Source organism: Doryrhamphus excisus, chromosome 9 (genome assembly GCF_030265055.1).
Source record: "Doryrhamphus excisus isolate RoL2022-K1 chromosome 9, RoL_Dexc_1.0, whole genome shotgun sequence".
NCBI lineage: Eukaryota > Metazoa > Chordata > Actinopteri > Syngnathiformes > Syngnathidae > Doryrhamphus > Doryrhamphus excisus.
The window spans coordinates 727,452-755,333 of NC_080474.1; the positions used below are offsets into that span (position 1 = coordinate 727,452).

The window sequence follows — 27,882 nt, forward strand, 5'->3', positions numbered from 1 at the left end:
GACTTAAGATGGTTTTATGAAGAATATTTGATGTACACAAGCTCAGACCACTACAATAGACTCATCAAGACATATAATCATCCAAGCTTTAGCATGATCAGCCATTGTAGCCTAGCTTCAAAGCAACTTTAGAAAGTAGGCTGTGCTGTTTACGCTAAGAGGAGGGTTCGACTAGTTCTTCCCCCCACCTCCTCCTTGCTCTCCTTCTACCACAAGGCGACAACTATTCCACTCCCCCGCCATCAACACAACACCACCGTCGACCAAAGTCAGCCACATTAACCGACTGGGGAAGCTGTCAACAGGAAAAGTAACCACCGTGAGGAACTTTAGCTTTCTGCTTTGCCATCCTACCGCACCAACATGGCGTCCGGACACCGACTTGACTGACTTCACGGTGGAGAGACGAGGGAAGGTCGCCTCCACAGCGGCAGCGGTGCTTGTGGATGAACCGGGAGTACTTTCGAAGTTTGTGAGCCAAACGGCACCATGTTGGCCACCGCGGGGACTTACGCCAACAAGAAGAGGAAGAAACCGGTCCTCAAACAGTAAGTTGTCAAACTTGGTATTGCCAGGGCAGACATTTTTAAGCTGTCGGTCATGCAGATATGGCTGCTTCGACTTGAAAACTGAATTACTGTTAATGCAGCTTTAAACTCATTTCGAGTGTTGTTCTTTAAAATAAAATAACGATCGCTTGTGTGACTTTTGTGGTTGTTAAATACTTTTTGACGTATTTGTAACAGACTGTCAACCAAGAAGAGCGTGTTAAGGTGGACTGTCAACTTTCGTTGTCTACATGGCACTCAAAGTTGACTCTACATTCTGTAAAGTACAACAAATCATTCGCGGTGGAGGATGTTAGTGTTTTTTATGGGCGATACGTTGAGTTTTGTGTTTGTGAAAGTGAAGTTTGGAGGTGTCGGGAGGTCCGGTCCACCTTAAGAATGGTCTGGCAGCGGCGAGCATTAATCACAATCAAGTTGAAGAGTCTGCTGCTGCTCTCACGCGATGCACCGAGGAGGGCGGGGCCGCCTCGCTCTGTTATTGTAATCTGATAGCGCCCCTCCCCTCCCCCTTTCACTGTGCACTAGTCCAACTTTTTTTTTTTTGAAACATTTCACCATCCTCTGCTTTTAAATGCACTATTGTGGATATTGCAGTATGCCTAAGCCTTATATAAGAACCGTTTTGCATACAACTGTGGTACATTTCTAGTGGATCGTTTTAAATCCACGAAAGGTGCAATCTCAGACACCCCTTAAAAGGATAGCCTTGGTTAAGGCCATGAATCCGTTCCAGAAGGTCCTAGTCCAGGGGTCGGCAACCTTTCCTATCAAAAGAGCCATTTTACTAAAAGGGAAATAGACTGGAGTCGCAAAACATAATTCAAAAACAATATCTTATGAACTTTCAGAACTTTGAAAGCGACGTGATCACATCCAAAGCGAAACGCGAGTCTCCCATGATTTTGATTGACTGCCAGATTTAGAGGGAATTTTGGGGTATCAAAGTAGTTCCGAGGAGAAAAAGCGGAGAGTACTTTTTCGAGTACTCTTGCTAGTATCGGATCTTGCTAATATAGAAGATAAATGTACATAAATATCTGTGTAAATTAAATTACATTTTAATTACATTTTGATTAAATGTTAATTTAAAATATTTCTTTTAAATATTAATTTAAATTATATTTAATGTTAAATTAGTTATTATTAAATTATGTTAAATTATTATTTAACATATTTAATGTTAAATTATATTTTAAATGTTAATTTAACATATTTATTTTTATTAACATTTAAAATAATTAAAATTATTAAAATTATTAATTTTAATTTCATTTAATTACTTTAATTAAATTATACTGTTTACATTTGTTGACAAACATGTTCACTCTGGCCCCAACAAGTTCGGGTGTTAAATACTTGACCATTGCGACGGGAGCCACAACAAAGAGGTTGAAGAGCCACATGCGGCTCTGGAGCCGTGGGTTGCCGACCCCTGTCCTAGTCAAACCCCAACGAGCGGTAACCAAAGCAAATTTTCCCATAGAAAATAAGTCCAAATAAGTCCAATTCATCTGTTCCAGACACCCACAAAATACAATCTATAGGCAGTTTTTAATAATTATAGTTTCACATGCAGAAATAATAACTGTTGCACCAAGGAGAATGATTGACAACGGTCCAAAACCAATCAGGACGCAGAAGAAACACAGCCTGTCACTATGCATTATGTACCTGGAACGCAATCGTTGCAGCCGGGTTCTACACATGTGCGGAACGCGTCTACATCCAGTCCACCTGTTTTTCCGGCAGTCACATGTTGGACAAGTGTATTTTCCATTCCAACTCCTTTTGACATTTATTTTTTAAAAAGCGACAAATCTAGTGACCTTTTCTGCGGTTGTTAGGGAGGAATTTGGTATTTGAGGACTCAAAAGTGAAAGTATGTGTTTTGTGTTCAGCGGGTGCCGTTGACAGGTCCGCCCCACCCACAGACAGTCACAAGCCGGCAGGAAGCAGTCAGCTTCCGAGCCGCGAGGCCACTCTGGTTGAGTTCTAAAACGCAAACATTTCTTAATCTTCTGTTAGAGAAGAGTTTCTATGTCATTGTTAGTCTATTGCTACTCCTTATTTGTCAAATTAAGTAGATTAACTTCCAAGGGTAAATGTCATTGATTAGTCTACTCTATTGCTATGTTCCCAGCTGAGTCATGTTAATAAAATAAACACAGCACCATCTGTTATTTGCTCATTTAAGAAGTTCTCAATTGCCAACGTGTGATGGGAGAACCCTGAGAGACACTGGTGGAGATTAAATAGTATTTTATTTTGATGAAATTATGTCCAACTTTCAATGAACAAACCAGAAATGAATGAGATTATATATATATATATATATATAGATGATGATGCCATCTAGCAGCTTCTCTGACATCCAATAGCTACTTTTCTTACTGAAAAGGTGGCAACGCTGACTCTACAGTCCATCTATTTTACAGCAGCAAGCAATATATGTAGGAATTCTCCAGATGAATCCATCACTCCACTCTGCTTATTGTTGTTTACATTGAAAAATCACTGTTTAATTCTATGTATTTAAATGTAACTGGATATGACGTTAATGTCTGCGCTACGTGCATTGCGCACAATTCTATGGAGTTCAGTCATGGTGGGTGTTGACGGAAACATCCGCATGCTAGCCAAGTATTTGCTAGCCGATTATTGACCGTTTCTGCTCACACATTGAAGAAAGAACTATTCCTGCATGTGACGTTGCTGTCATAAATATTTGCTCAACGAGGAAGTGACATAATCCTTGGCACCAACCGCACCGACCTGTCGTCACCTGAGCAGAAATGAGCTTTGACGACAATCCAATGTAATATCGGAATATTTGTCACCACAGTCGACAGTAGCCACGTTTACATGAGGAGTTTTTCTCTTTCCGAAAACAATGGTATACATGGAGAGAATCTCTTGTTTGCATGCGGCGCTATAATCCAACAGAATAGTCAATAGGGCATGCGCAGTAAAACGTAAACATCAACATCACATGATACCGACTTCCCCGATTTTTTTTCTTCCACTTGTTGGAATAACTCCGTATTGCCAGTTTTTTGTTCATCCAGTCTTGAAATTTAGTTTGGATCAAAAACAAACATTCCGCAACAGTCCAGTGCCGATTGCTCGCCTCCATTTTTAAAACTAGAGAACATCTCGAGCTGCGCGTTATGTCTTATTTGAGTATGCGCTGAAAGAACGCACCCGGGTTAAATTTAAACAGGAAAAGATCAAATTCAATCTTGCTAATATTTTATAATGAAACTCGGGACACGTTTTATATAGTTATGTATTTTCTTTTTTTTTAATAAATCTGGACTTGTGAATGGCGTATAGAAGGGTTTAGATTCTGTTCCACAGATGGCGCTAATGCACACAAAAGCTGCTTGCCAACCGCCAATAAATAACAGAAGAAGAAAAACACCACGAAGAAGAACGCAGTCTGACAACTTTCCGTTTGAGAGGTTACAAGGTACCCCAATCGGATTGGGGAAAGGAATATTCCACCCCCGTGAATCCGATTATATATTCATTCAGATTGGCACTTTTCTTTCGGAATGAGGTCTACACAAAAGTTCAATTCTTTCCGTTTGAGCAAATAAAGCCAATGCAATTGGACTATTTGGGTCCATGTATACGTGGCTATTGTCCTGGTGTTTTCTTGTCATCCCAAATGAGGAACATTCAATAAGTCTAGACGAGCCTGGGAAAGCGGTTGACAACAGACTTATGCTCGTGCCTTCTTTCCTCGTCTATGGTTTGGTGTGTCAGGTGGTTCCGTCAACGTGTTATCGATTAGCTGGGTCAGTCGGTCCGGAGAAACAGGAAGTTGAAAAAAGAAATTGTGCATCCCTGGAGAATTTATCTTTACGACCACATTCCTTACCACCCCACAGTGTGTTTCCATCATGTTGAAGGTAGATGCTTACATTGACTAGATACTAGTGGGTTGACTGATGGCTTGATCACCCTTTGATGAGGGTGTCTAGTTCTGAAAGACCGAAACAACCACTGCTTCAAAGGTTTTGAATGTCTCCCAAAATGTATATTCTTCCCATGGTTGAGATAAAGCTCCCATGCCATCGGCCATTTCATAATAAAATGTCATTTCCTAAATATGTTAAATGATTACTGTGTTGGTGGTAGCGTCCATCCAATGTGATTTATGTCAAACATTTGTATTTGGACAGGCGTATTAGGCCCAGAGAGCCTGACGGACGATGATGTTCCCAAGGAGCCAGCACGACCCACAGTGCAATCATATTGCCGGGCACATGTCCAGGCCTTTCCTCGGTGGTTTCCTCCTGTGCGTGCTAACCAGAATTCCTTGTAACCGAGGCCCTGATTTATATAAACAAATGGCCAAGTACCACTCGGGGATGCGCAAAGACTTGTTTGCAGATGAGTGAGACACAACTCTTTAGCCTCTTTTTTTTGGCCTAGACCTCGAATTGGCCTCCGATTTTATGATTTGGGGGTGACGGAAGAAAAACATGGTGTGTTCTAAATTCAACTATTCTAAAAAGCCAGGAATGGGAGAGTTTAACATGAAAGTGAAGGGAAATCACATTTTTCCTGAATGGGACCATCGAGCAAAAGAGACTATTAGGACGCCTTTATGCTAATTAAGGAGCTGATTGAAAACATCAATTGAAGGATAAGCACCTCATCTTCACGCTAATGTAGCTTTGGTCGTATCAGGCCTTAAAGTGAAAACCTAGCGGTCGTAAGAAGACCAGCTCCTATTTAGCATGCAACATAAATAAATAATAATAATAATAACCAGCACAAATAATAAATCTTCACATGTAAACACTTTTGATACACAACATAATCATCAGATTTACCTGGTTACTGACACAACAATGGATGACCTGCGCTCTGGCTGTTCTTGTGAGGCGTTTGAGTGCATAAAGTAAATCTGAGTTGTCATTAGTTAAGCTAATATTTATTCATATTCTTTTTTTAATTGTCAGAAATGAATTAAAGAATAAACAATTGCTGTTTCTGGAGTTGACTATGGCCTATTATTAGTCATAAATATGCATATTTAATCAAATTATATATACACCCATTCTGCCCCCCTACAAAGTAAACCATATAAAATGCCTTATTTCCTCTCACTATGTCTACGATATTGGGTAATAGGAGTCTAAAGGTGACTGCACGGCGGTCAAGTGGTTAGCGCGCAGACCTCACAGCTAGGAGATCCGGGTTCAATTTCACCCTCGGCCATCTCTGTGTGGAGTTTGCATGTTTTCCCTGTGCATGCGTGGGTTTTTTTCTGGATACTCCGGTTTCCTCCCACATTCCAAAAACATGCTAGGTTAATTAGCCACTCCAAATTGTCCATAGGTATGAATGTGGGTGGGAATGGTTGTTTCTACAGGCTGGCCACCAGTACAGGGTGGACCCCGCCTCTCCCCCAAAGACAGCTGGGATAGGCTCCAGCATACCGGCGACCCTAGTGAGGATAAGCGGTGAATGAATGAGTCTAAAGGTGGCTGTAGGGTTGCTGTTTCATATCGAGAGGGCTCTCCTAATGTTAAAACCTATTAGGGGATCGTCATAATTATGAAAATGTAACTGATCCTACTTTGCGGAAACTCACCTATCACGGTCGGGTCTGGAGGCAATTAACCGCCATACACGAGGAATTACTGTATCATATAGAAAACACAGAGACGTAAAACACTGCCCTGTGGAACTACCAGTTGGAGTGTCGCCATGCAACATGATGGACGCCAACGCTTGCATAGGGTGATGTGTACGTTTGTGGCCGCGTTACTTAAAATGACTCCGAGTCATTTTTAGCCGGTGCGATCAGAAGAATTCTAGCAGCGGTTTCTGCCGTCCACGCCGTACGTTTGCACCGCCGGTCTGCCAAATTGCATACGGCCAGACAGCTCCCAGCGTGTGTGCACGGATCCCAAAATAAAAAGGTGGCCTGTGTCTGTGAAGATGTGGGACGGCGTGCTCTGAGGTTTTTTTTTTCTGCACGACCAGCAGCTGGGCTCGGACTCACAAAGGCACCATTGAGCCGGCGCCGTAAACGGGCAGCGGTCGCCGCACGGGAGCATTCCTCCGCAGATCTGGTCATCCAGATTGTCTTTTTACGAGCTCAGTGGATTTTTCTCTGCCTCGTCCTCTGTGACCTGCATTTTATGACACCGCTTCAACACGCTGGCTTACTGCAGGGGGGAGGAGTGACAAGCAGCTACAAACGGGGGATTCTCCTGAAAGGTCGACTAGGGAATGACAATATTCACGGGCGTACTAGCGACAGTGCAGCAGTGACTTGGAGGGTCCCGATTTTAGGTTGTAAACAAGTCACCTCCATGGCATTAACCCACATGTGCGCTTCAGTGCTCTTGCAGCGTTTGGCCTGCTCCCGCAGAGTGACTAAGCAGCTCAGGGTTTAGTGTTTTGGGGTTTTTGGGCTTCTGACCAAAAGCAATTGCATGTTGGAAGGACGGCTGGTTTATAAAAGCTTGCTCCGGATTACAAAGAGACATGCAGATGAAACATTCCCTGATGTTTCCATGACTGGCAGGCAAATGTTCAAGACTGTAAATTACATGCAAACACTGCACGCCTTCTATATCCAGGTTCTCCCAACCCCCGGGGCGCTCGGAGAGAGTGTCCGACCACAGTGCACCTTGCTGGGCCATGCCATGTGGCTCCACCCACTCTATATCCAGGTTCTCCCCTGGTTCTCCCAACCTCTCTGGGGCACTCGGAAAAATCAGCAGTTGTTTTGCTGGAAAAAAAGCTGAAAATGTCCGGAAGAAAACAAAGAATAAAGAGAAAAATGTTGCATTCTAACGAGAAGACAAGTCACAATTTTTTGTGAATAATATTGTAACATCAGGAAAAATAACGTCATTTTAGGAGATTTCAGTTGACTGGCATATATTACATATTACATTTTTAAGTCATCATTTTATGAGAAACAAAACAACTCATAAACTTGTCATTTTTGGAGGATTAGAAAATGTCCTACCTTTTTTAATAGAGTCAAAATATGATGGGGGGGGTTGTAAATACTGAAAGTAAGTTTACATGAAGGAAGTTGCAATAGTTGGAAACCCCCCCCAGCATAAAAAAGGGCTATGATTTTCCAAGAATAAAATGAAAAAATTGCATATTCTAATGAGAAGAAAAGTCACAATTTTTCAAGAATAATGTTGTTATAGGCGGCACGGTGGTCTAGTGGTTAGCGCGCAGACCTCACAGCTAGGAGACCAGGGTTCAATCCCACCCTCGGCCATCTCTGTGTGGAGTTTGCATGTTCTCCCCGTGCATGCGTGGGTTTTCTCCGGGTACTCTGGTTTCCTCCCACATTCCAAAAACATGCTAGGTTAATTGGCGACTCCAAATTGTCCATAGGTATGAATGTGAGTGTGAATGGTTGTTTGTCTATATGTGCCCTGGGATTGGCTGGCGACCAGTCCAGGGTGTACCCCGCCTTACGCCCGAAGACAGCTGGGATAGGCTCCAGCACCCCCCGCGACCCTCGTGAGGAAAAGCGGTAGAAAATGAATGAATGAATGAATGAATGTTGTTATAACATCAGCAAAAATGACATAATTTTAGTGGAATTAAATTGAAATATTAAAATATTAAAGTCATAATATTATTGAAATATTAAAATGTTAAAACAATAATTTGACAAGAATATAATAACAAATTTAAAGAGGAAAATGTAACAAAAAGTATGTATAATGTATAATTACAGCATTTGATGGAGTATATCTCGACAGTGGGAGAAAGTTTGGACACCTGCGCCTCAGTGACGCCCTAGCAAACGCCCAGAAACCTGCCGATGGGGGTTACGATCCACATCACTTCCAAAGTGCTTCCGAATGAATGCCGCCTTTTGTTTCCTCCTCACCATTTCCTACATGAGACACATTCTGCGCTATGGAATGTACAGCCAGAGTCTTTGGCTTCAGGCTCAGGTCATTCCAGACTGCAGCTAAAAATGCATATCCCATGGTGCAATGCTTTTGTAGCAGAGCTGGCGTGTGTTTACTTTGCTGGTATCAAATGATACATGAAGCACGAGCACACTGACGGCTCTCGGTTCGGCTGCACAAACCAGGCTACGACCGAGAACAAGATTTTTCCGCTAGCCAACGCTAACAACGTCGTGTTGATGCCTCAATCAATCATCTCATGTCGTGCAGGAACACCAGCTCACCAACTTTCCTCCATCCGCAGGAAAAAGGTCCCAGACGGCAACGAGGTGGTCAAGTCCAACCCGTCAAAGCGCCACCGAGACCGGCTCAACGGGGAACTGGACCGGTTAACGGACCTGCTGCCCTTCCCCGACGACGTGCGATCCTGCTTGGACAAACTGTCCGTCCTGCGTCTCAGCGTGGGGTACCTCAGGGTCAAGAGCTACTTCAAGGGTGAGTCCACTAAACCATGGCGGTCCAAAGTGTGGCGCCCATGGCACATTTCATTAAAAAAAAAATATAGGAACAAAAACGTTTTGGCAAAAATCAGCAGTTGTTTTGCTGGGGGGGGGGGCCGCTGTAATTTGACAAGAATAAAAGAAAAAATCTTGAAAAAATCTTGAAAAAAATCTTGAAGAAATCTTGAAAAGAATCTTGAAAAAAATCTTGAAGAAATCTTGAAAAAATCTTTGGAAAATTTCGGAAAAATCTTGAAAAAAAATCTTGAAGAAATCTTTAAAAAATCTTGAAAAAATCATGAAAAAAAATCTTGAAGAAATCTTGAAAAAATCTTGGAAAAATCTTGGGAAAAAATCTTGAAAAAATCTTGAAAAAATCTTGAAAAAATCTTGGAAAATGTAACATTAACAGCAGGTACAACGTGTTGATACACTGAGTTGTTTTGCGTCCATTAGTAGGAATTCTTTGGCACCATGAAAACCATTTTTTTGCGTGAGGCATTATTCTCCCCCCTTGTAAACCCCCCACCCCATGCATGACCCACACGCAGCCCCAGGATCACGGTATCAGCCGGGTCCCGAGTGATAAATATTTGCAATACGTTCCCATTTGTCTCGTAACGACACTCAAGGAAGGAAGAGGACGAGGAAGGAGACATTAAATCTACCCAATGAGCCGACTCGCATACAATACGCTGGTTTGTCCTTTTTGTCAACATTGCATGGCGAATGGTATCACACACACACATACACACACACACACACACATCAGTTCCCAGCAAATCCCCTCTCCATTTACATAGCTTGCTTTGCCCAGAAGTAGTTTTCCGGACAAAAAGCAGCAGTCATGTTGGAGCTAAAGTAAACGGCAGCCCTAATCGAGTTTGATGCCGACGACTGCAGCAGGAGTGAAACCGTGGGAAATGCAAACGCCCAAACATTTTTATGACAAAACGGTCATTGTCATTCATTTGGAATGAATTCCAGGTCATTGTTAAACTAATACTGTCGCTGTAAACATAAAAAAGAATGAAAATGCTTGATATAATATAACGCTTTTGAATACCCTTTGTAACGCAAATGGTGCAACAGCACTCGAGTCCACCATTGTTTTGCTTTGTTGTACAGTGGTACCTTGGTTAGCGTCATTAATCCATTCCGAGAGGCCCAACTCAAACCAGAACGTACTCTAACCAAAATAAAAAATACCTTTTTTTTTGCATTCGCCTGCTTCTTTAGCATCCAAAATTCCATCCACTTTGCTTATGCCGCCATTTTTTAACAAGAGTACGCTGCTGTTTTCCAGAATCAACCGCCAAAGCACCGGTCGATAGTCCTCGATTTATCAGGAATCCCGTACTGTATGAAACGGTACTGTACTCTGTCAAAGAGGAGTGCACTGCTAATTTGGGAATGCAAAACCACAAAACACTAGTCAAAGATCATCTATGTATCAGGAGTGCTTTGCTGTTGTGAGGAAATCTAACGTGTATGTGTAAAACTAAGAAAGGCCAAAAATTAGAAAGTGGGGTTCGGCAGTAGTTCGGAGCGCTTGGGATTGTGACCAATCACAGCAGAGTGGGCGTGGAGGCGGGCCATGGGTGGAATAAATTAAAACAGACCGTTTTGGGGAAAAATACAGCTGGAATAGGTGCAGATTCTGGAAGATCTAGAAAGCTTTCTGGGCGGGTTATGTGTGTCTAAGGAGTCCACTTAATACAAAGGTCCCCTTTAACCGAAAACCCTTAACCAGTATATTAACTCATTTGCTATTTGTACGTTTTTTTTAAACGTAAAATCCGTCTTTTAGTGTGAAAATTGTTCATGGTATCATTTTCTTAATAAAATAATGTCCCGTATTTCCAAAACTGATATAAATTTCCATAAAATCTGATGTAGTTATTTACAATCGCTTATTCACCGGGAAGTATTTGGCCCGCGAGCCGCCATTTGGTGCGTCGCAGCGATGTTGCATTCGCATGCACGGTGAAGACGCCGTGTCTAGCCCAAAGGCTTTTGTTGTGTGTCTGCATGAGATCACACGGGCTTCCTCTTGCAAGCCCCTCCAGGTCCCAACACCGGCGAGGGATGGGTGCTCGTGTGGGGACATGTCTGCAAACCCCCTCCGAAAAAAGAATCGCGAAAGACAAGAACAAAGACGGCGCGGGAGATATTTAAAGAGGCGATGGTGTGCAACAAGCTATTTCGGGCTTGACGGCGGCGTAGCGTGACTTTTTGAAAGCTCGCCGCCGCTGACATATTTGTGTATTGGTTCTCATTGAAAACATCCCCAGCCTGTTAGCAATCAGAGGCCATGTGCTACGCTAGTGTCAGGGATCCGTGAAGCATGTACACACAACCCCAAACACAAGCGCGGTAAAAGGATTGTTGTGTCCTGGCGACTCCCAGGAGGTCGTCTGCACGTCTTGTTTGGACCTCTCGGGCCTGGATGTGTGTGTGTGTGTGTGTGCGGGGGGGTCCCGCGTAAGGATGGCGTGAGAATCCCAGTAACCACTAGGAGACACTTTTCATCCTGCCTTCATTGTTTTCCAAAAGCCCATTCCCATATATCTCCTACGCCAGGGGTGCTCATTAAGTCGATCGCGAGCTACCGGTCGATCGCGGAGGTGGTACTGGTCGATCACTGGTCGATCGCAGCGTGACATTAAAAAAATATCATCCCAGCATCAATGCCGTCACTTGATTGACATACAGGGCAGCCATTCAGATGACAACTGAATGTTGCCCTTCGGGCGACCAATCAAATCAAACGACGTCTCTAAGTGCAGCAGAACTTACGATGTCAGCCTATCATCCATCCCCGTTACTTGATTGACATACAGGACAACCAGTCAGATGACAACTGAATTTTGACCTTTAGGTCACCGCTCATGCGTAAACAACGATGCAAAGTGCTAAGCTAGTCGGCGAATTGCGAGATTTTAAAGCCCTCGCTAAAGTTTATGGTCACTAAAATGAGTGAAGGAGCTGGACCAAGTAAAAAGGCAAAAACTGGACCAAGTAAAAAGGCAAAAAACATATCACTTCCATACGGATATGGAATATTATACGGATATTGTGATACGGATATTATCCATGACTGATAAACATTTGGAAGTGTGCTTGAGGCTGGCTATCAGCAGCTACTGTCCGGACTATGCATCCCTGGCTGGTTCAATTCAGTGCAAGTCATCAAAGTAAACTCAGGTAATTACAAAAAATGTTAATAGTTAATTATGTGTGTTTTGCAATATTGGCTCATTTGGTTATGTAAGGTACATCAACATACATTGTACGTACAAATAATCCTCAATACATTTGAAAATAAATAGATGTTTTGCATTTTTGTAGTGGGTAGATCATTTTGACTCGCTCATTTTAAAAGTAGCTCGCATGCTGAAAAAGTGTGAGCACCCCTGTCCTACGCTGACGGGAATGGTGCTCCTCTCTCCGTTGGAGGCGTCCACAAGCTTTCGTTTTCGTTTTCCAGTTCTTGTCTTACTTTCCTTACACTTTCAAGGAATGTCCTGCAAAAGCAAAACCACGACTGCAGAGTTTCAGTCTTTCTGGCTAACTGTCATACAAGTGGAAAAATAAGTTAACCGCGTAAGACAGGGGTCCCCAATCGGCAATGTGTGGCAGAAAAATACAGCAAACAGTTTCTCTACATTGCATACCCTTGGCATGTCTGACAGGAAGTCGTTTTGGTGGCACGTGAAAAGCGTATTTTTCTGTGAAATAAAAACTTCCGAACTTCTGAATCGTACCACTTGTACCACAGGATGGTTTGACTTTGGAGGTTCCTGTGGTTGGTGTTTGGGGTGGTATCTGTGGTGGCCTTTTAGCGTTGTTTTTATATGGGAGGGGGACTGATAAGAATCGTCCCAGTGACGCATGTTGGCCGTTGGGTGTTTTTTTTTTTTTTTCCCCCTCTGCCTTTGCAGAAGCCGAGGTGAAACCTGATTGGGCGTACAAAGAGCAGAGATCCTAAGGCTAGATGTCACAGCGACTTGGTTGCTCTTAGCGACTTAGTTGTCGCTTCATGTTCTGCTGCTTGCTAACATTAGCAAATGAGTAAGTTATTAAATAAATAAGTCATACATTTTTTTTTTATTTGTAATTTTAAAAAAAAAGTACAATTGCAGACGCAGCAGCGGCACGACACAGCGGGGGGAAGTGCCAAGTATTTGACTTGTTCAGCCATTTTTATGCGTTTATGCTTGCTCGTTTAGGCAAAAATGTGTAAAATTGGCTTATAACGTGCGATCCTGTTTGGACAAACTGTCCGTCCTACGTCTCAGCGTGGGGTACCTCAGGGTCAAGAGCTACTTCAAGGGTGAGTTCACTAAACCATGGCGGTCCAAAGTGTGGAGCCCGCGGCATATAAAATATATATATATATATATATATATATATATATATACAGTGGGGCAAAAAAGTATTTAGTCAGCCACCAATTGTGCAAGTTCTCCCACTTAAAAAGATGAGAGAGGCCTGTAATTTTCATCATAGGTACGCTTCAACTATGAGAGACAAAATGAGAAAAAAAAATCCAGATAATCACATTGTTTGATTTTTAAAGAATTTATTTGCAAATCATGGTGGAAAATAAGTATTTGGTCACCTACAAACAAGCAAGATTTGTGGCTCTCACAGACCTGTAAGTTCTTCTTTAAGAAGCTCCTCTGTCCTCCACTCGTTACCTGTATTGATGGCACCTGTTTGAACTGGTTATCAGTATAAAAGACACCTGTCCACAACCTCAGACAGTCACACTCCAAACTCCACTATGGCCAAGACCAAAGAGCTGTCAAAGGACATCAGAAACAAAATTGTAGACCTGCACCAGGCTGGGAAGACTGAATCTGCAATAGTTAAGCAGCTTGGTGTGAAGAAATCAACTGTGGGAGCAATTGTGAGAAAATGGAAGACCTACAAGACCACCGATAATCTCCCTCGATCTGGGGCTCCACGCAAGATCTCACCCCGTGGGGTCAAAATGATAACAAGAACGGTGAGCAAAAATCCCAGAACCACACGGGGGGACCTAGTGAAAGACCTGCAGAGAGCTGGGACCATATTAACGAAGGCTACCATAAGTAACACACTCCGCCGCCAGGGACTCAAATCCTGCAGTGCCAGACGTGTCCCCCTGCTGAAGCCAGTACATGTCCAAGCCCGTCTGAAGTTTGCTAGAGAGCATTTGGATGATCCAGAAGAGGATTGGGAGAATGTAATATGGTCAGATGAAACCAAAATAGAACTTTTTGGTATCAACTCAACTCGTCGTGTTTGGAGGAGAAAGAATGCTGAGTTGCATCCAAACAACACCACACCTACTGTGAAGCATGGGGGTGGAAACATCATGCTCTGGGGCTGTTTTTCTGCAAAGGGACCAGGACAACTGATCCGTGTAAATGGGAGAATGAATGGGGCCATGTATCGTGAGATTCTGAATGAAAACCTTCTTCCATCAGCAAGGGCACTGAAGATGAAACGTGGCTGGGTCTTTCAGCATGACAACGATCCCAAACACACCGCCCGGGCAACGAAGGAGTGGCTTCATAAGAAGCATTTCAAGGTCCTGGAGTGGCCTAGCCAGTCTCCAGATCTCAACCCCATAGAAAATCTTTGGAGGGAGTTGAAAATCCGTGTTGCCCAGCGACAGCCCCTAAACATCACTGCTCTAGAGGCGATCTGCATGGAGGAATGGGCCAAAATACCTACAACAGTGTGTGAAAATCTTGTGAAGAGTTACAGAAAACGTTTGATCTCTGTCATTGCCAACAAAGGGTATATCACAAAGTATTGAGATGAACTTTTGTTTTTGACCAAATACTTATTTTCCACCATGATTTGCAAATAAATTCTTTAAAAATCAAACAATATGATTATCTGGATTTTTTTTTCTCATTTTGTCTCTCATAGTTGAAGCGTACCTATGATGAAAATTACAGGCCTCTCTCATCTTTTTAAGTGGGAGAACTTGCACAATTGGTGGCTGACTAAATACTTTTTTGCCCCACTGTATATATCATGGAACAAAAATGTTTTGGCAAAAATCAGCAGTTGTTTTGCTGGAAAAAAAGCTGAAAATGTCCGGAAGAAAATTTAGGAAAGTTGAAATCGTTGGTGGAAACGATTTTTTGTGATTAATGTTGTAACATCAGGAAAAATAACGTCATTTTAGGAGACTTACATTGACTCACATATATTACATATTATATTTTTAAGTCATAATTTTATGAGAACAAAAACTTGTCATTTTTGGAGGATTAGAAAATGTCCTTACTTGACAAGAATAGAGTCAAAATATGATGGGCGGGGCATAATTACTGGAAGAAAGTTTACATGAAGGAAGTTGCAATAGTTGGAAAAGTATTAGTAATAAAAGTAGTTAAAATAAATGACCTGCAAAAAATGTGACTTATACTCCAGTGCGACTTATGTATGTTTTTTTCTACCTAATTATGCAATATTTGGACTCCGGAGTGACTTATAGTACAGAAAATATGGTAATTTTAGTACTTTTTATAACGTAACTGCAGCTAACTGCGATTTGTGGCAGTGAACGACCGTGGTGATTTTTTTTTTTTTGCAGCAAAGCGGTTTTTCGCTCATGTCTTCCAGCGGAAACAGCTCGCTAGCGAGATAAGGCTAAGAAACTGGGTCAAAGCGTCAGTCGGTAGGACTCTCCGTGAATAAGTCCACTCCAGTTTCTTCTTCTCCTCGAGACGTCGAGACGTGTCTGATCACCTCACAAATGTCTCCTCCAGTCAAGTCCTGCAAGCAAAGGTCCAAAACGAGGACCAAATGCTCTTGGACCGAGCGCCCCGACCGGTGCCAGCTGCTATTCGCCGCCCTTTTCCCTGCTCACATGCGTGAGAACACCAATCTCTGTACAGGATCAGCTGGAACTAAATGCTTTCAAATCAAGATAATATCCTCCTTTGCATGGCCGGCATGCTTTATTCTCTCTCTCTCTCTCGCTCGCTCGCCCAGTCTGGCGGATCTCCAAATTGTGACTGCATTTCCTCCCCCTCGTCTTCTCTTCCGAGCGAAGATGTGCCCCAGCGACGTCCAGCATGCTAACCCAGTGCCTTGCTGGGCCAGAGGTTGCGTCAGGAAGGGCATCCAACGTTAATATGTTGCCAAACCAATCATCCATTCATTCATTTTACACCGCTTATCCTCATAAGGGTTGCGGAGGGTGCTGGAGCCTATCCCATGCAAAACATGCTAGGTTAACAATAGAAACAACAAATATATAAAAAATAATAGAAACAATAGAAACAACAAATATATAAAAACATATATAAAAAATAATAGAAACAATAGAAACAACAAATATATAAAAACATATATAAAAAATAATAGAAACAATAGAAACAACAAATATATAAAAAATAATAGAAACAACAAATATATAAAAACATATATAAAAATAATAGAAACAATAGAAACAACAAATATATAAAAATAATAGAAACAATAGAAACAACAAATGTATAAAAAATAATAGAAACAATAGAAACAACAAATATATAAAAACAATAGAAACAACAAATGTATAAAAATAATAGAAACAATAGAAACAACAAATGTATAAAAAATAATAGAAACAATAGAAACAACAAATGTATAAAAAATAATAGAAACAATAGAAACAACAAATATATAAAAATAATAGAAACAATAGAAATAACAAATGTATAAAAAATAATAGAAACAATAGAAACAACAAATATATAAAAAATAATAGAAACAATAGAAACAACAAATATATAAAAATAATAGAAACAATAGAAACAACAAATATATAAAAATAATAGAAACAATAGAAACAACAAATATATAAAAACATATATAAAAATAATAGAAACAATAGAAACAACAAATGTATAAAAAATAATTGAAACAATAGAAACAACAAATATATAAAAATAATAGAAACAATAGAAACAACAAATATATAAAAATAATAGAAACAATAGAAACAACAAATATATAAAAAATAATAGAACCAATAGAAACAACAAGAAAAGAATAAAAGCATGAAAATAAAAGATGAATTATGAAGGACTGCCATCCGTCACCTGAAGTATCACAGTATCGCTCTTTTGATTTGAGAATGGTTTCTAGCGAATGAAGAGCTGGTATCGGAAGGATCGCTATTTCAGTATCACTTTGGACACGCCTCTTACGATGAATTTAGAAATGGTCCTTCATGGTCTAGAACGACAACTTTGGTGTGCTTCCTCGGGTCCAAACAAAGCAGGAAACCATCTATTAAAATCCTCTCTACTCCCCACCCCCCTGCCCCCCGCCCCCCAAGAATGTGTGTGAAAGATGCTGGCAAAGATCCACGAGGCATCCAGCCCATCTCGCAGGACTTCCTGTCGGCCGTGCACGGAGCAGCACCAGAAACTGTCAAGCGGTGAATAATGGAAGGCAGCGGGTTCAACGCCAGGGAAGCAAAAGTCAAATGAAAACAAACAGGAGGCCCCCCGAGAGGCCCACTTACTCACGCGAGCCCTGACTGGAGGGGCGAGGGCGGGGGGCGAGGGCGGGGGGGAATTTGGTGGATTTTCCAGATATGGACTCGAACCAGAGCGGTGTCTTTCTGTAGGGATTTTCATCCAGTGATGACATGGTCACCGTGCTGAGGGGGCGCAGTGCCTCCACTCTCTCTAGATAGATCCGGCCCTGGCGTGACCGGATCCCATGGACCACTTCCTGGGATGTTCCTCCAATGAAGCAAATATTCTTTCACCTTTTGTGAGATTCAGCTTCAATATCATCCGTCCAGCTAGCGTCAGGCTAGCTAATGTTCATGTTGGTGGAACAGCCACACATAAATAGTGTTTTGGAGGACAAGACATAATTACACGCCGCAACGTTTTTCTTAAAGTTTAGCGTGTGGCTAATTTATGGCTAATCTCGTGACATCTCCTTTACGTCAGAACTACGACTAATTCTTTAAATGCTGCGCCGCTCACGAGTTAGTCTGGAGAGTAGCTCTTTCTTAGGCAGGAGCCAACCACAAACTATTGGTGTACTCACAGTTAGCCTGTCAATCCGTGGGATATTGTGTATATACCAGGGGTGGGCAAACTACGGCCCGGGGGCCACATCCGGCCCGCCAAGTGTTTGAATACGGCACGCCCAATCTTTCCAAAGTATTTCATTTAAAGTCAACATACAACCTGGCATCATGGCCCGAGCCAACCTTTTGATGGTTGTATCAATTTTGTTTTTTGACATGGTCTGTTGTTTACAAAGTGCTCCTGAAAAAGAGACACAAGCACATAATAATAATAAAAATTCAAATAATAATTATTATATTATTATTATAACTATTATGATTATTATATTTATTATATTAATGCTAATTATTATATTAATTATATATAATAATATTGTTATATTTGCATATTTTACATAATAATAATATAATAATTATTATTTTAATTTTATTTTAATTATTATAATATTTTATTATTTTTAAAATATTTAAATATAAATATAAAATAATAAATAATAATAGCAGATTGCATGACAATTTTACAGATACAATAATACCAGGTGGACTGTTACGTGTAAAATATATAGTTAATTTCTGTATATATTTTACCTACTATGTTACATTTAAGTACATTTACCAAGAGAAACTAACCCAGTTAACCCCCCCTCCTCCAGGTGACACTTGGGAGAGTCCAATCAAGGTGATGATATGCAACCAATCACCTCCAAAGAAAGGAGAACCTGATGAGAAATTGGAAACCAAACCAATAACTTCTATATGAAAAACTAACTCACTAATGTGGTAATGAAACAAGTTAATTGGCAAATGTAATATAACTAAAGTACCAGAATGTTTATGTGTAAATAACAGAAGAAAACTATATACACAAAAATAGAAAACAATAGGGAGGATTGGCAGCTCCCTCACAATGAGTTTGAAAAAAAACAACAACAACATTTTAATGTTTTCCCATAAGGCATTGCATCTGAGCAACGCGTTCATTGAGGTGCTGCAGTGACGTCAGCTTCCCTCCGGGCTTTGGGCTGCAGATCCTCTCTGTTGTTTGGATTCTGGTTTATTCATTCATTCATTTTCTACCGCTGATCCTCACGAGGGTCGCGGGCGGTGCTGGAGCCTATCCCAGCTGTCTTCGGGCAAGAGGCGGAGTCCACCCTGGACTGTTTGGATTCTGGTTTATTAAAACTTATAAATACGTCTTTGGTACGGAATGATTGAATTCATTATGTTTACATTTTTCGCATCATTAATGCACGCGCATCACGTAAGGCCACACCTCTCCGTTTTGACCGCTAAGTAGCCAAGTCTCCGAGGAGCAAAGGAGTTGAACTCGGCGGAATAATGAACGAAAAGGATCTGTGTGTTTTTTTTCCGTCCCACAATAACCGTCAGATAAGCAGCCCCGCCCATGGCTGTGATGAACAATAGTGGCACCAGACACCAAAGTAAACGTTGCAGGCGTGATCCTGGCCCGAGTAGCTGGATTGGAGCACAATAAGGAGCTTCGGAGCCAGCGGTGTCTTGTTACTTCTTCTTCTTCCTCACCTCTCAGGATGCCCCACGAAAGAAGGGATTAAGAGACCAGCTTGCTGTTTTTGTCTCAAACAAGCCGAGGCACATTTTTCTAGCCCTTCCGCCACAGAATGGGCCGATCGCACGAGCTACGCCACCAGTCAAACAGCTCGGCTTCTTGCATTTCCACGCGTTGACACTTCCTGTCGTGTCTCTGTCTCGCAGCTACGCTCAAGAACAACACCGCCGATGGCTTTCCTGGTGCCAGCCGGACCAATGGGAACACCTTGGAAAGCCGAGGCTTCTCTGAGGCGGACCTGCTGCTCCAGGTAGTAGACCGCTACTAGCGCTACGCATGTTGATACATACTATAATAATAATAATAATAATTATTATTATTATAATAATTATAATAATTATAATAATAATAATAATTATTATTATTATAATTATTATAATTATTAATTATAATAATTATAATAATTATAATAATTATAATAATTATAATAATTATAATAATTATAATAATAATTGTAATTGTAATTATTATAATTATAATAATAATAATAATTATTATTATTATTATTATTATAATAATTATAATAATTATTATAATTATTATAATTATTATAATTATTATAATTATTATAATTATTATAATTATTATTATAATTATTATAATTATAATTATTATAATAATAATAATAATAAAGGTGTCCGGTTCTTCGATGTTTTACATTTGACATGATGATAGGCTTATGATATATTATTATATTATTATATTGTTACTAGCAACTTTTTTCCTTCAATTACACTTCTTTGATTGTTTTTACATTTCTGTTCTTGTTTTTTTGAAATATAATATTTTTACAATATTTCAACTTTTTTGGTGTAATACTATCCCTTTAATCTCATAATATTTTGACTATATAAATAAATAACAATAATAAATTAATAATATAATATATACATATATAATATATACAGTATAATAGATAGACAGACTTCTTTTATTGTCATTGCACAATAACACAGCAGTGAAATTGCCAACAAAATGTCGTTGCCTGGCTCCTGTATAATACTAGAGATAAAAAAGACGATAAATAATAATAATAAAATAATAATAATAATAATAATAAAATAATAATGTGGACAATAAATAGATGACATCAAATATGAACAACAATGTACAGCGTAAACAGTAATTTGTACAAATAATTTAAATAATCATCTAAAATGTTATTATGATGTATAATAATTAACATTAATATTTTTATATAATATTGCAATAACCTAATTTTCCTAATGTGCAACTTCATTCTTTGTTTTGTTTTTGTTTTTTTATAATATTAGTGTTTTTTTCCCTTAATATTTCAAGTCTATGCTAAGTCATTTATGTCATCAAATTTTCAACTTCATTTTTTTTTTTTTGTCTCTTGTCATATTAGATTTTCTTTAATATTTCAACTTTATGCATACATATTTCAACTTGAATATAAATGGTACATGTTTTTCCTCGGAATCTTATCACTTTTTTCCTCATAAGATGACAGCTTCTTTCTTGCAATATTTTTAATTTACTTCTGAATATCATAACCTTTTCCCGACTTAATTTTCCAACATTTGCTAATTAGTTTTGTTAATCAATATTTGGCATTTCAACTTTAGAGAACTAGAAAGCACTATAAATTAAAAAAAAACCTCAAAAAATGTTTTATAATTATTAATATTAATCAATTAATATAATTAGCATGTTAGCATTAGCAAAAGTTAGCATGCTAACCCAGCATAATAGCGTCCACCTAAGAAAATGTCGACTTGATACAGCAGGACGCTAGGATCAGCATCTAACCTCAGCATTCCACTTCTCCTCCGCGCAGGCGCTCAACGGCTTCGTGCTGGTGGTCACGTCGGATGGGGTGGTCTTCTACGTGTCGCCCACCATTAAGGAGTACCTGGGCTTCCAGCAGGCGAGTCTTTTTCGTTTAGGTTTTTGTCTCTTGGCGCGTCGGCTCACCTGGTCTCACCTGGTCTTGTGTCCTCAGTCGGACGTGGTCCACCAGAGCGTGTTCGAGCTCATCCACACGGATGACCGCGGATCCTTCCGACAGAACCTCCACTTTGCTCTGAACCCGCCCGACGTCGACGGGGAATGTACGTACCCGGGTCCTCATCTTGTTCGAGAGCGGCGTCGATCGGTAGCTCCATGTTGTTGTTCGATGTCGCCAGGTCTGGACAATTACATGAGCACGGAGCTCTACAATCCCAACCAGCTTCCTCCAGAGAACTCCTCCTTCCTGGAGAGGACTTTTGTGTCCCGCTTCCGTTGCCTCCTGGACAACTCGTCAGGCTTCCTGGTAGGGAACGACTTTGACACCAGGACGCAAGCGCTTGCACGCTTCTGTGACTTATTGGCGCGGTCTTGGTTGTGTGCCAGGCTCTGAAGTTCCAGGGTCGCCTGAAGTTCCTGCACGGCCAAAACCTCTTCAGGGACAACGGGACGCGCGTCAAACCGCAGCTGGCGTTGTTTGCCGTGGCCACGCCCGTGCAGCCGCCGTCCATCGTGGAGATCCGCTCCAAGATGTTGCTCTTCCAAAGCAAACACAAGCTGGACTTCACGCCCATGGGCATCGACAATCGGTGCGTTAGCACGTTAGCATGTTAGCACGCGCTCGCCACTAGCTAATCTCGCGTCTCCTTGCAGGGGGAAGATCATTTTGGGCTACTCGGAGACGGAGCTCTGCATGAACGGCTCGGGATACCAGTTCATCCACGCCGCCGACATGATGTACTGCGCCGACAACCACCTGCGAAGTACGCACGCCGTTCCACGTCCGCTACTTCCGCCGCTTCCGCCGCTTCCGCCACGCCGCTAGCTTGTTTGTTTTTGACTTTTTTGACAGTGATGAAAACCGGAGAAAGCGGCCTCACGACTTTCCGCCTCCTGAGTAAATCAGGAAACTGGGTCTGGGTCAAGTCCAACGCCAAGCTGTTCTACAAAGGAGGAAGACCCGACTTCATCATCGCTTATCAGCGAGCCATCGTGTGAGTTTGGTTTTGGATTCGATTCATATTTTGGCGTTTGGTTGCGCAATCATCAGTTTTCCTCCTAATTTGACCTTGCATTGACCCTCGTGGCGCTCCCCTGCCGCACCGTGGGGGGCGTGGTCAGCATCCTCTCAAGTCTGCGTGTTGATGTTGTTCCAGCAACGCCGAGGGCGAGGACTACCTCCGCCAGAGGAGGCTGCAGCTGCCCTTCAGCATCACCACGGGGGAGGCGGTCCTGTACAACACGGGTCCCACCGTGGACCTGTCCGAGACGCGCTTCAACCAGCAGTTCGATAGCAGCGACGCGGACGGCGGAAAGGAAACGGAGGCCCCCCAGAGTCTGCTGGACTGCTTCCTCAGGCAGGACAAGTCCGCCTACAAACAAACCCCCGAAATCCCGCTCCCTGTGGACCAGGTCTTCATGGACAGCCGAGCGCTGGTCAGCGTTCCCAGCGACGCCTGGCAGGTGACGGGCGTGGCGGCCACCGCCGGCGCCGCCACCGTCGTGGTGAAGGAGGAGGCCAAGCAGTCCGTGATGGCGGTCATCGACGCCCTGCAGGAGATGGCCCAGAACGGCGACTTCTGCGCCGCTTTGGAGAACATGGAGGTCAGCGAGGCGGAGCTGATGGAGTGGGAGGAGACCCTCAAGAGGCTGGGCCAGGACGGCGACAGGCGGGAGAGCGTTCGCTCCGAGCTGGACGGCGTGCTCATCGACGAGCTCTTTGAACACATCGATCCCGTTTTGTTCAAGGAGAAGGGCGAAGAATGCCCCACCCCTTGCCTGAAGGCGGTCGTCAGCGGCCAGCGGGACCCCTTCACGCAGGGGGCGGCGCAGCAACAGGAAGGGATTTACCCCCAAATGAACGGCGTGTACGCGGCGGATAACGTACACGGACATTTAGACGGCGGCTTAGCGGGATTCAAACTTTCCCACTGTGGACCCCTGCCTGACGCAGCCCCCCCGCACCCGTCCCCTCTTCAGCAGCTGCAACTTCAGGACATTTTCACCCCGGAGATAGAACTACCGCAACTCACCGTCCCCGACGGGTCACGTGACGCCGCGGCGCTCCACTTCCTGGGCTTTGAGCAGCGGCAAGGTAACGCCCTGCCTGTCAATCAGCCAATGGCAGCCATGATCTCGTGCGGTAACTTGAACGCCTCCACTTTGCCCACGAATCGCCCGCAAGCCGACCCGGCCTCGGCCCCGCGCAGCCGCCATCCTCAGCAGTGGGCGCAGGGCCCATACGTACCGCCCCCCTCCGGCGCCACGCACAAGAGACACAGGCCGACGCCCACTCCGGAAAGCCAAGCGCTCCCTCGCCTTTGGCCGAGGAGCGTCAACGGACTGGACCACGCCCAGCAGGGGGGGCTGGCGTGCGGGCAGTCGGTCAGTCACAGCAGCTGCATGTACACGCAGCCCTTCGCCTGCGGCCCGGCGGGGGGCGACACCCTGGCGCTCGCCCAGTCCTCCCTCCAGAGGGCGGCCGCCACCGGCCTGGACCAGAGCCCCCCCCGGGGCTCCTGTTACTTCCAGTGGGGGCGCAGTCAGCCCGTGGTGGGCACGTCGTCCATCAGCCAGGACTCCGCCCACATCAGTCCCATGACGTCCAACATGGCCTCCTCGGAGCTCGCCCCCAACCTCCAGTGCTACCAGGAATGACGCCCAGGTACATGCTAGTTTGACAACCACCTTAGCTAACACAGAACCTACGCATGCGGTCAAGGCAAATCATATCTATAAATCATATTTACAAATCATATTTAGAAATCATCAGACTCGCGAGCCAATCCTTTTAAGGTAAGAACTTAATAATACGCATAATGCTGCGCTACTCCAGGGTGTCTAACATGCGGCCTGGGGGCCATTTACGACCTGCAGCTATTTTTTTTTATTTTGAAAATACAATTAAACAAGAACATAAAAATGCAGTAATTTTATTCCAAGTCAAAATATTCAGACAGTAAAGTCCTAATATTATGAAAAAAACATTTTATCATACTGGAAAAAAAGTTATTTTATGAGAGTGAAGTTATATTATAATAATAATAATTATAATCATTCATTCATTCATTTTCTACCGCTTATCCTCACGGGGGTCGCGGGGGTGCTGGAGCCTATCCCAGCTGTAATAATAATAATAGTATTATTGTTGTATAATAAAAGTATTATTGTTATTATTGCCACCAAAATCTGTTATCATAACAGGCTTGGTCCTCATAATATATTAATAATAATAATTTTTATTATTATTATGATTATATATTATTATATATTATTATTATATAATAATAGTTTTATTATATAATAATTATTATTATTACTATTATTATTAATAATAATTATTATTATTATTATTATTACCACCAAAATCTGTTATCATAACAGGCTTGGTCCTCATAATTATAATACTAATGATTATTATTATTATTAATATATTATCATGAGGAATAATTATTGAAGGATAAGCAGTAGGAATCATAATAATTATCATTATTATTAATGATAAGTATTAAATAATATAATAAAATAAATATAAAATATTAAAAAAATATAAAATATATAAAATATTTAAAATATAAAATATTAAAAAAATATATTTATTATAAAATATAATAAAATAAAATAATATAAATAATATAAAATAATAAATTATTATATTATTATGAGGAATAATTGTTGGAGGGTAGGCAGTCGGAATAATAATGATTATTATTATTATTAATTATAGTTATTAAATAATATAAATAATATAAAATAATAAATTATTATTATATTATTAATATGAGGAACAAGCCTGTCATAATAACAGATTTTGGTAGTCGATAATTGTGCTACACATTATCAGCCATAATCAATATAATCAACATTTTTTGAAAACATTTAGTCATCGTTGCCATAAGAGGTGTCATTCACATTTGATCCACTAGGTGGTACTCAAGTATCGTGTACCTCTACATCACTTTCACTGAGTTCTACACTTCAGGGATTTGTGGCATTTACGTTGTCAGGAAGTCGCCCACTAGCCAAGGAACTGTGATGCGATGCTGAAGTATTTCTTGACCGTTGAGTTGAGTGTTGGCGGCGGTCCGGGCTCCTCGGAATCAAGTTTGAATTCTTGCTTTTGTTTTTTTTCTCTGCAGACTTTGCTCATCGGAACAACCCTCATGCAGTTTCAGCGCTTATTCGCCGATTTCCCCGTCCCAGGAATATTCAACCTGTAAACAATGAAGACCTGTGAGTGCCTTTGCCAGAAACACGGAACAGCCAAAGATTTCGTTTTGTTTTTGTTTTTTTTACATTTTTATTCTACAAGGGAAACCAACGTTGTTGCAATTTTATTGTATAAGAAAAAGACGCTTAAAAATGTTATGTAACTTGCTATTAAGACAATTGTGCTAAAATGCTATGCTAAGCTATGTATTTAGTGTGCACACTCACTTGCATTAGCTACTATGTATGTCACCGCAGTCACAAGCACGTTCAGTGGTGCCTCGGTTAACATCACTAATCCATTCCAGAAGGTCCAACTCTAACCAAAACGGACTCTAACCAAAGCAGACTTTCCCATGGGAAATGATATAAATCCAATCAATACCTTCCAAACACCCAAAAATGTTAACACAAAACCCATTTTATAGACAATAATTATAGTTTTATGTACATTTGACGCGACTTTGACCTCGTGTTGTTGGAAAAACGCCCCCAAGTTTCAAAATAAATGCATTAAACATTGGGGGGGGGGGGGTCTTGCACCCTTGTCTCGGTACCGTCCACGCAAGATGACAGGACGCCGTTTTGGATGCTGAACAAGCGGGCGAACGCAAGCCAAGGCAAAACATGTTGGTTGTTAACCAAAAAAAAATGCACTAACCGAGGTGCCACGGAATCACCGCTTTTTTGTTGTTTGTGTTTCGGCTAAATAAGACTTCTGAAAACATTTGGAGGGATTTGCAGCTTTTGGCTGGACGGTTTTCACGTGAATGGGAAACTCGGACATCCGCTTCTCGAAACGGGAAGGTCAGTTTACGGTCTGAAGAGCTCGGTCGGGTAAAATAAAGTTCCGTTTTGAGATTTTCCGCGAATTTCGACCAAGTTGCAGTCGTCACGCGCTACCTCGTAGATTTGACCCAAATCGTCGTGACGGTTCTGTGACTCGCTGGTTGAATGTCGCGGCGAGTCCGAGAGAATCGGCCATATGTTGGCGGGTTTTTTTGGACATCAAAAACCTATAATAAAAAAAAAAAGTAAGAATAAGGGCAAAAAAAGTTGCAATTTGATAATAACGTTTTATGATTGAATTAGGTTGCAAAAATGTTACGAGAATAAAGCCAAAATATTCTGACAAAGTCATAATTATGCGAATTTCATGAGGAAAAACGGCCAAATATTGTAATCTTATAAGAATAAGAGCAAAAAAAAGTTGCAATTTGATAATAACATTTTATGATTGAATTAGGTTGCAAAAATGTTACGAGAATAAAGCCAAAATATTCTGAAAAAGTCATAATTACAAAAATTTCATGGGGAAAAACGGCCAAATATTGAGAAAAAAATTGAAAAACGAGAAAAAGTTGAAAAGTTTTTTTAAGAGAGTTGAAACATTTAGAAAAAATGTTTAAAAAATTTTTAAAAATCAAAAAACTACCTTTCATTTTTCGTGATGAGGCCCCAAATACATGCTCGCACTTTCCCTAGCTTGTGCCTTCTTGCCATATACAATATATATGTATATTATATATCATGCACACACATCTAATCTCGTCTTTAAGGGAACATTTCCTTCAGTGAATAGAGCCTTACTGTACCCCAAAGTGCACTTCCACGAATAAATAACAATGCCACAAAAGTGCTTTCCTCCACTGTGAATTCTCTCCTGTCATCACGACATCACGGACAACATGGCAGCTCTTGACCACCGCGCTCAGTCGGTCAGTATTGAAGACTTATTGATCACTAATCACTATCTCCTGTGGACTGCGTGTGGAAAAACTACACATCCTTAAGGGACGTCCTGTTGGCAACTGGAGCCACTAAAGCCCCGCCCGGAGCCTTATTTTTGTTGTATTCTTTTTTTTTCATTGTGTAACCTCCATTATGACATTATTATCATGTCTAATAATAATAACCAATGTTGTCTTGTGTACTGTATTTTTTAATGAATATACAGAAAATATATGCATATAATCATTTAAAATGTGTACTGTGTGGCTTTTCATTCACTGTGGTACAATTCAGAAAACAGTCATCTTCGTTATAATTTCTAATTATTATTATTATTATTGTTATATGTCAT

General features: G+C 41.5%; 1 protein-coding gene and 1 long non-coding RNA gene across 3 annotated transcripts in view; one reads left to right on the forward strand and one right to left on the reverse strand.

Annotated features, from left to right (window-relative positions):
- Nucleotides 1–153: 153 nt before the first annotated feature.
- Nucleotides 154–27,438, forward strand: LOC131136296 (aryl hydrocarbon receptor-like). Of its 2 annotated transcripts, XM_058082987.1 has the most exons (11): nt 156–548; nt 8,790–8,980; nt 19,766–19,869; nt 21,421–21,510; nt 21,586–21,694; nt 21,770–21,897; nt 21,978–22,180; nt 22,245–22,354; nt 22,444–22,585; nt 22,748–24,255; nt 25,730–27,438. In XM_058082987.1, exons 1-10 carry the CDS (start codon nt 490–492, stop codon nt 24,246–24,248), a joined length of 2,637 nt encoding a protein of 878 aa, XP_057938970.1. In that variant the 5' UTR covers nt 156–489; the 3' UTR covers nt 24,249–24,255; nt 25,730–27,438. The 2 variants fall into 2 exon arrangements, with proteins under 2 accessions (XP_057938968.1, XP_057938970.1); XM_058082985.1 differs by having other exon boundaries at nt 154–548; nt 21,586–21,897.
- LOC131136298 (uncharacterized) overlaps nt 25,243–27,882 on the reverse strand; it is a 42,671-nt gene continuing 40,031 nt past the window's right edge. Inside the window, exon 4 of the long non-coding RNA XR_009131724.1 lies at nt 25,243–25,804. This is a non-coding gene — a long non-coding RNA (uncharacterized LOC131136298). The remainder of the gene's footprint in view (nt 25,805–27,882) is intronic.

Coding starts and splice junctions, on each gene's coding strand:
- LOC131136296 (XM_058082985.1), top strand. CDS start 490: ATGTTGGCCACCGCGGGGACTTACGCCAACAAGAAGAGGAAGAAACCG. Junction 8,981..19,765: donor GGTCAAGAGCTACTTCAAGG/GTGAGTCCACTA, acceptor TCTGTCTCGCAG/CTACGCTCAAGAACAACACC. Junction 21,898..21,977: donor ACAACTCGTCAGGCTTCCTG/GTAGGGAACGAC, acceptor GTTGTGTGCCAG/GCTCTGAAGTTCCAGGGTCG.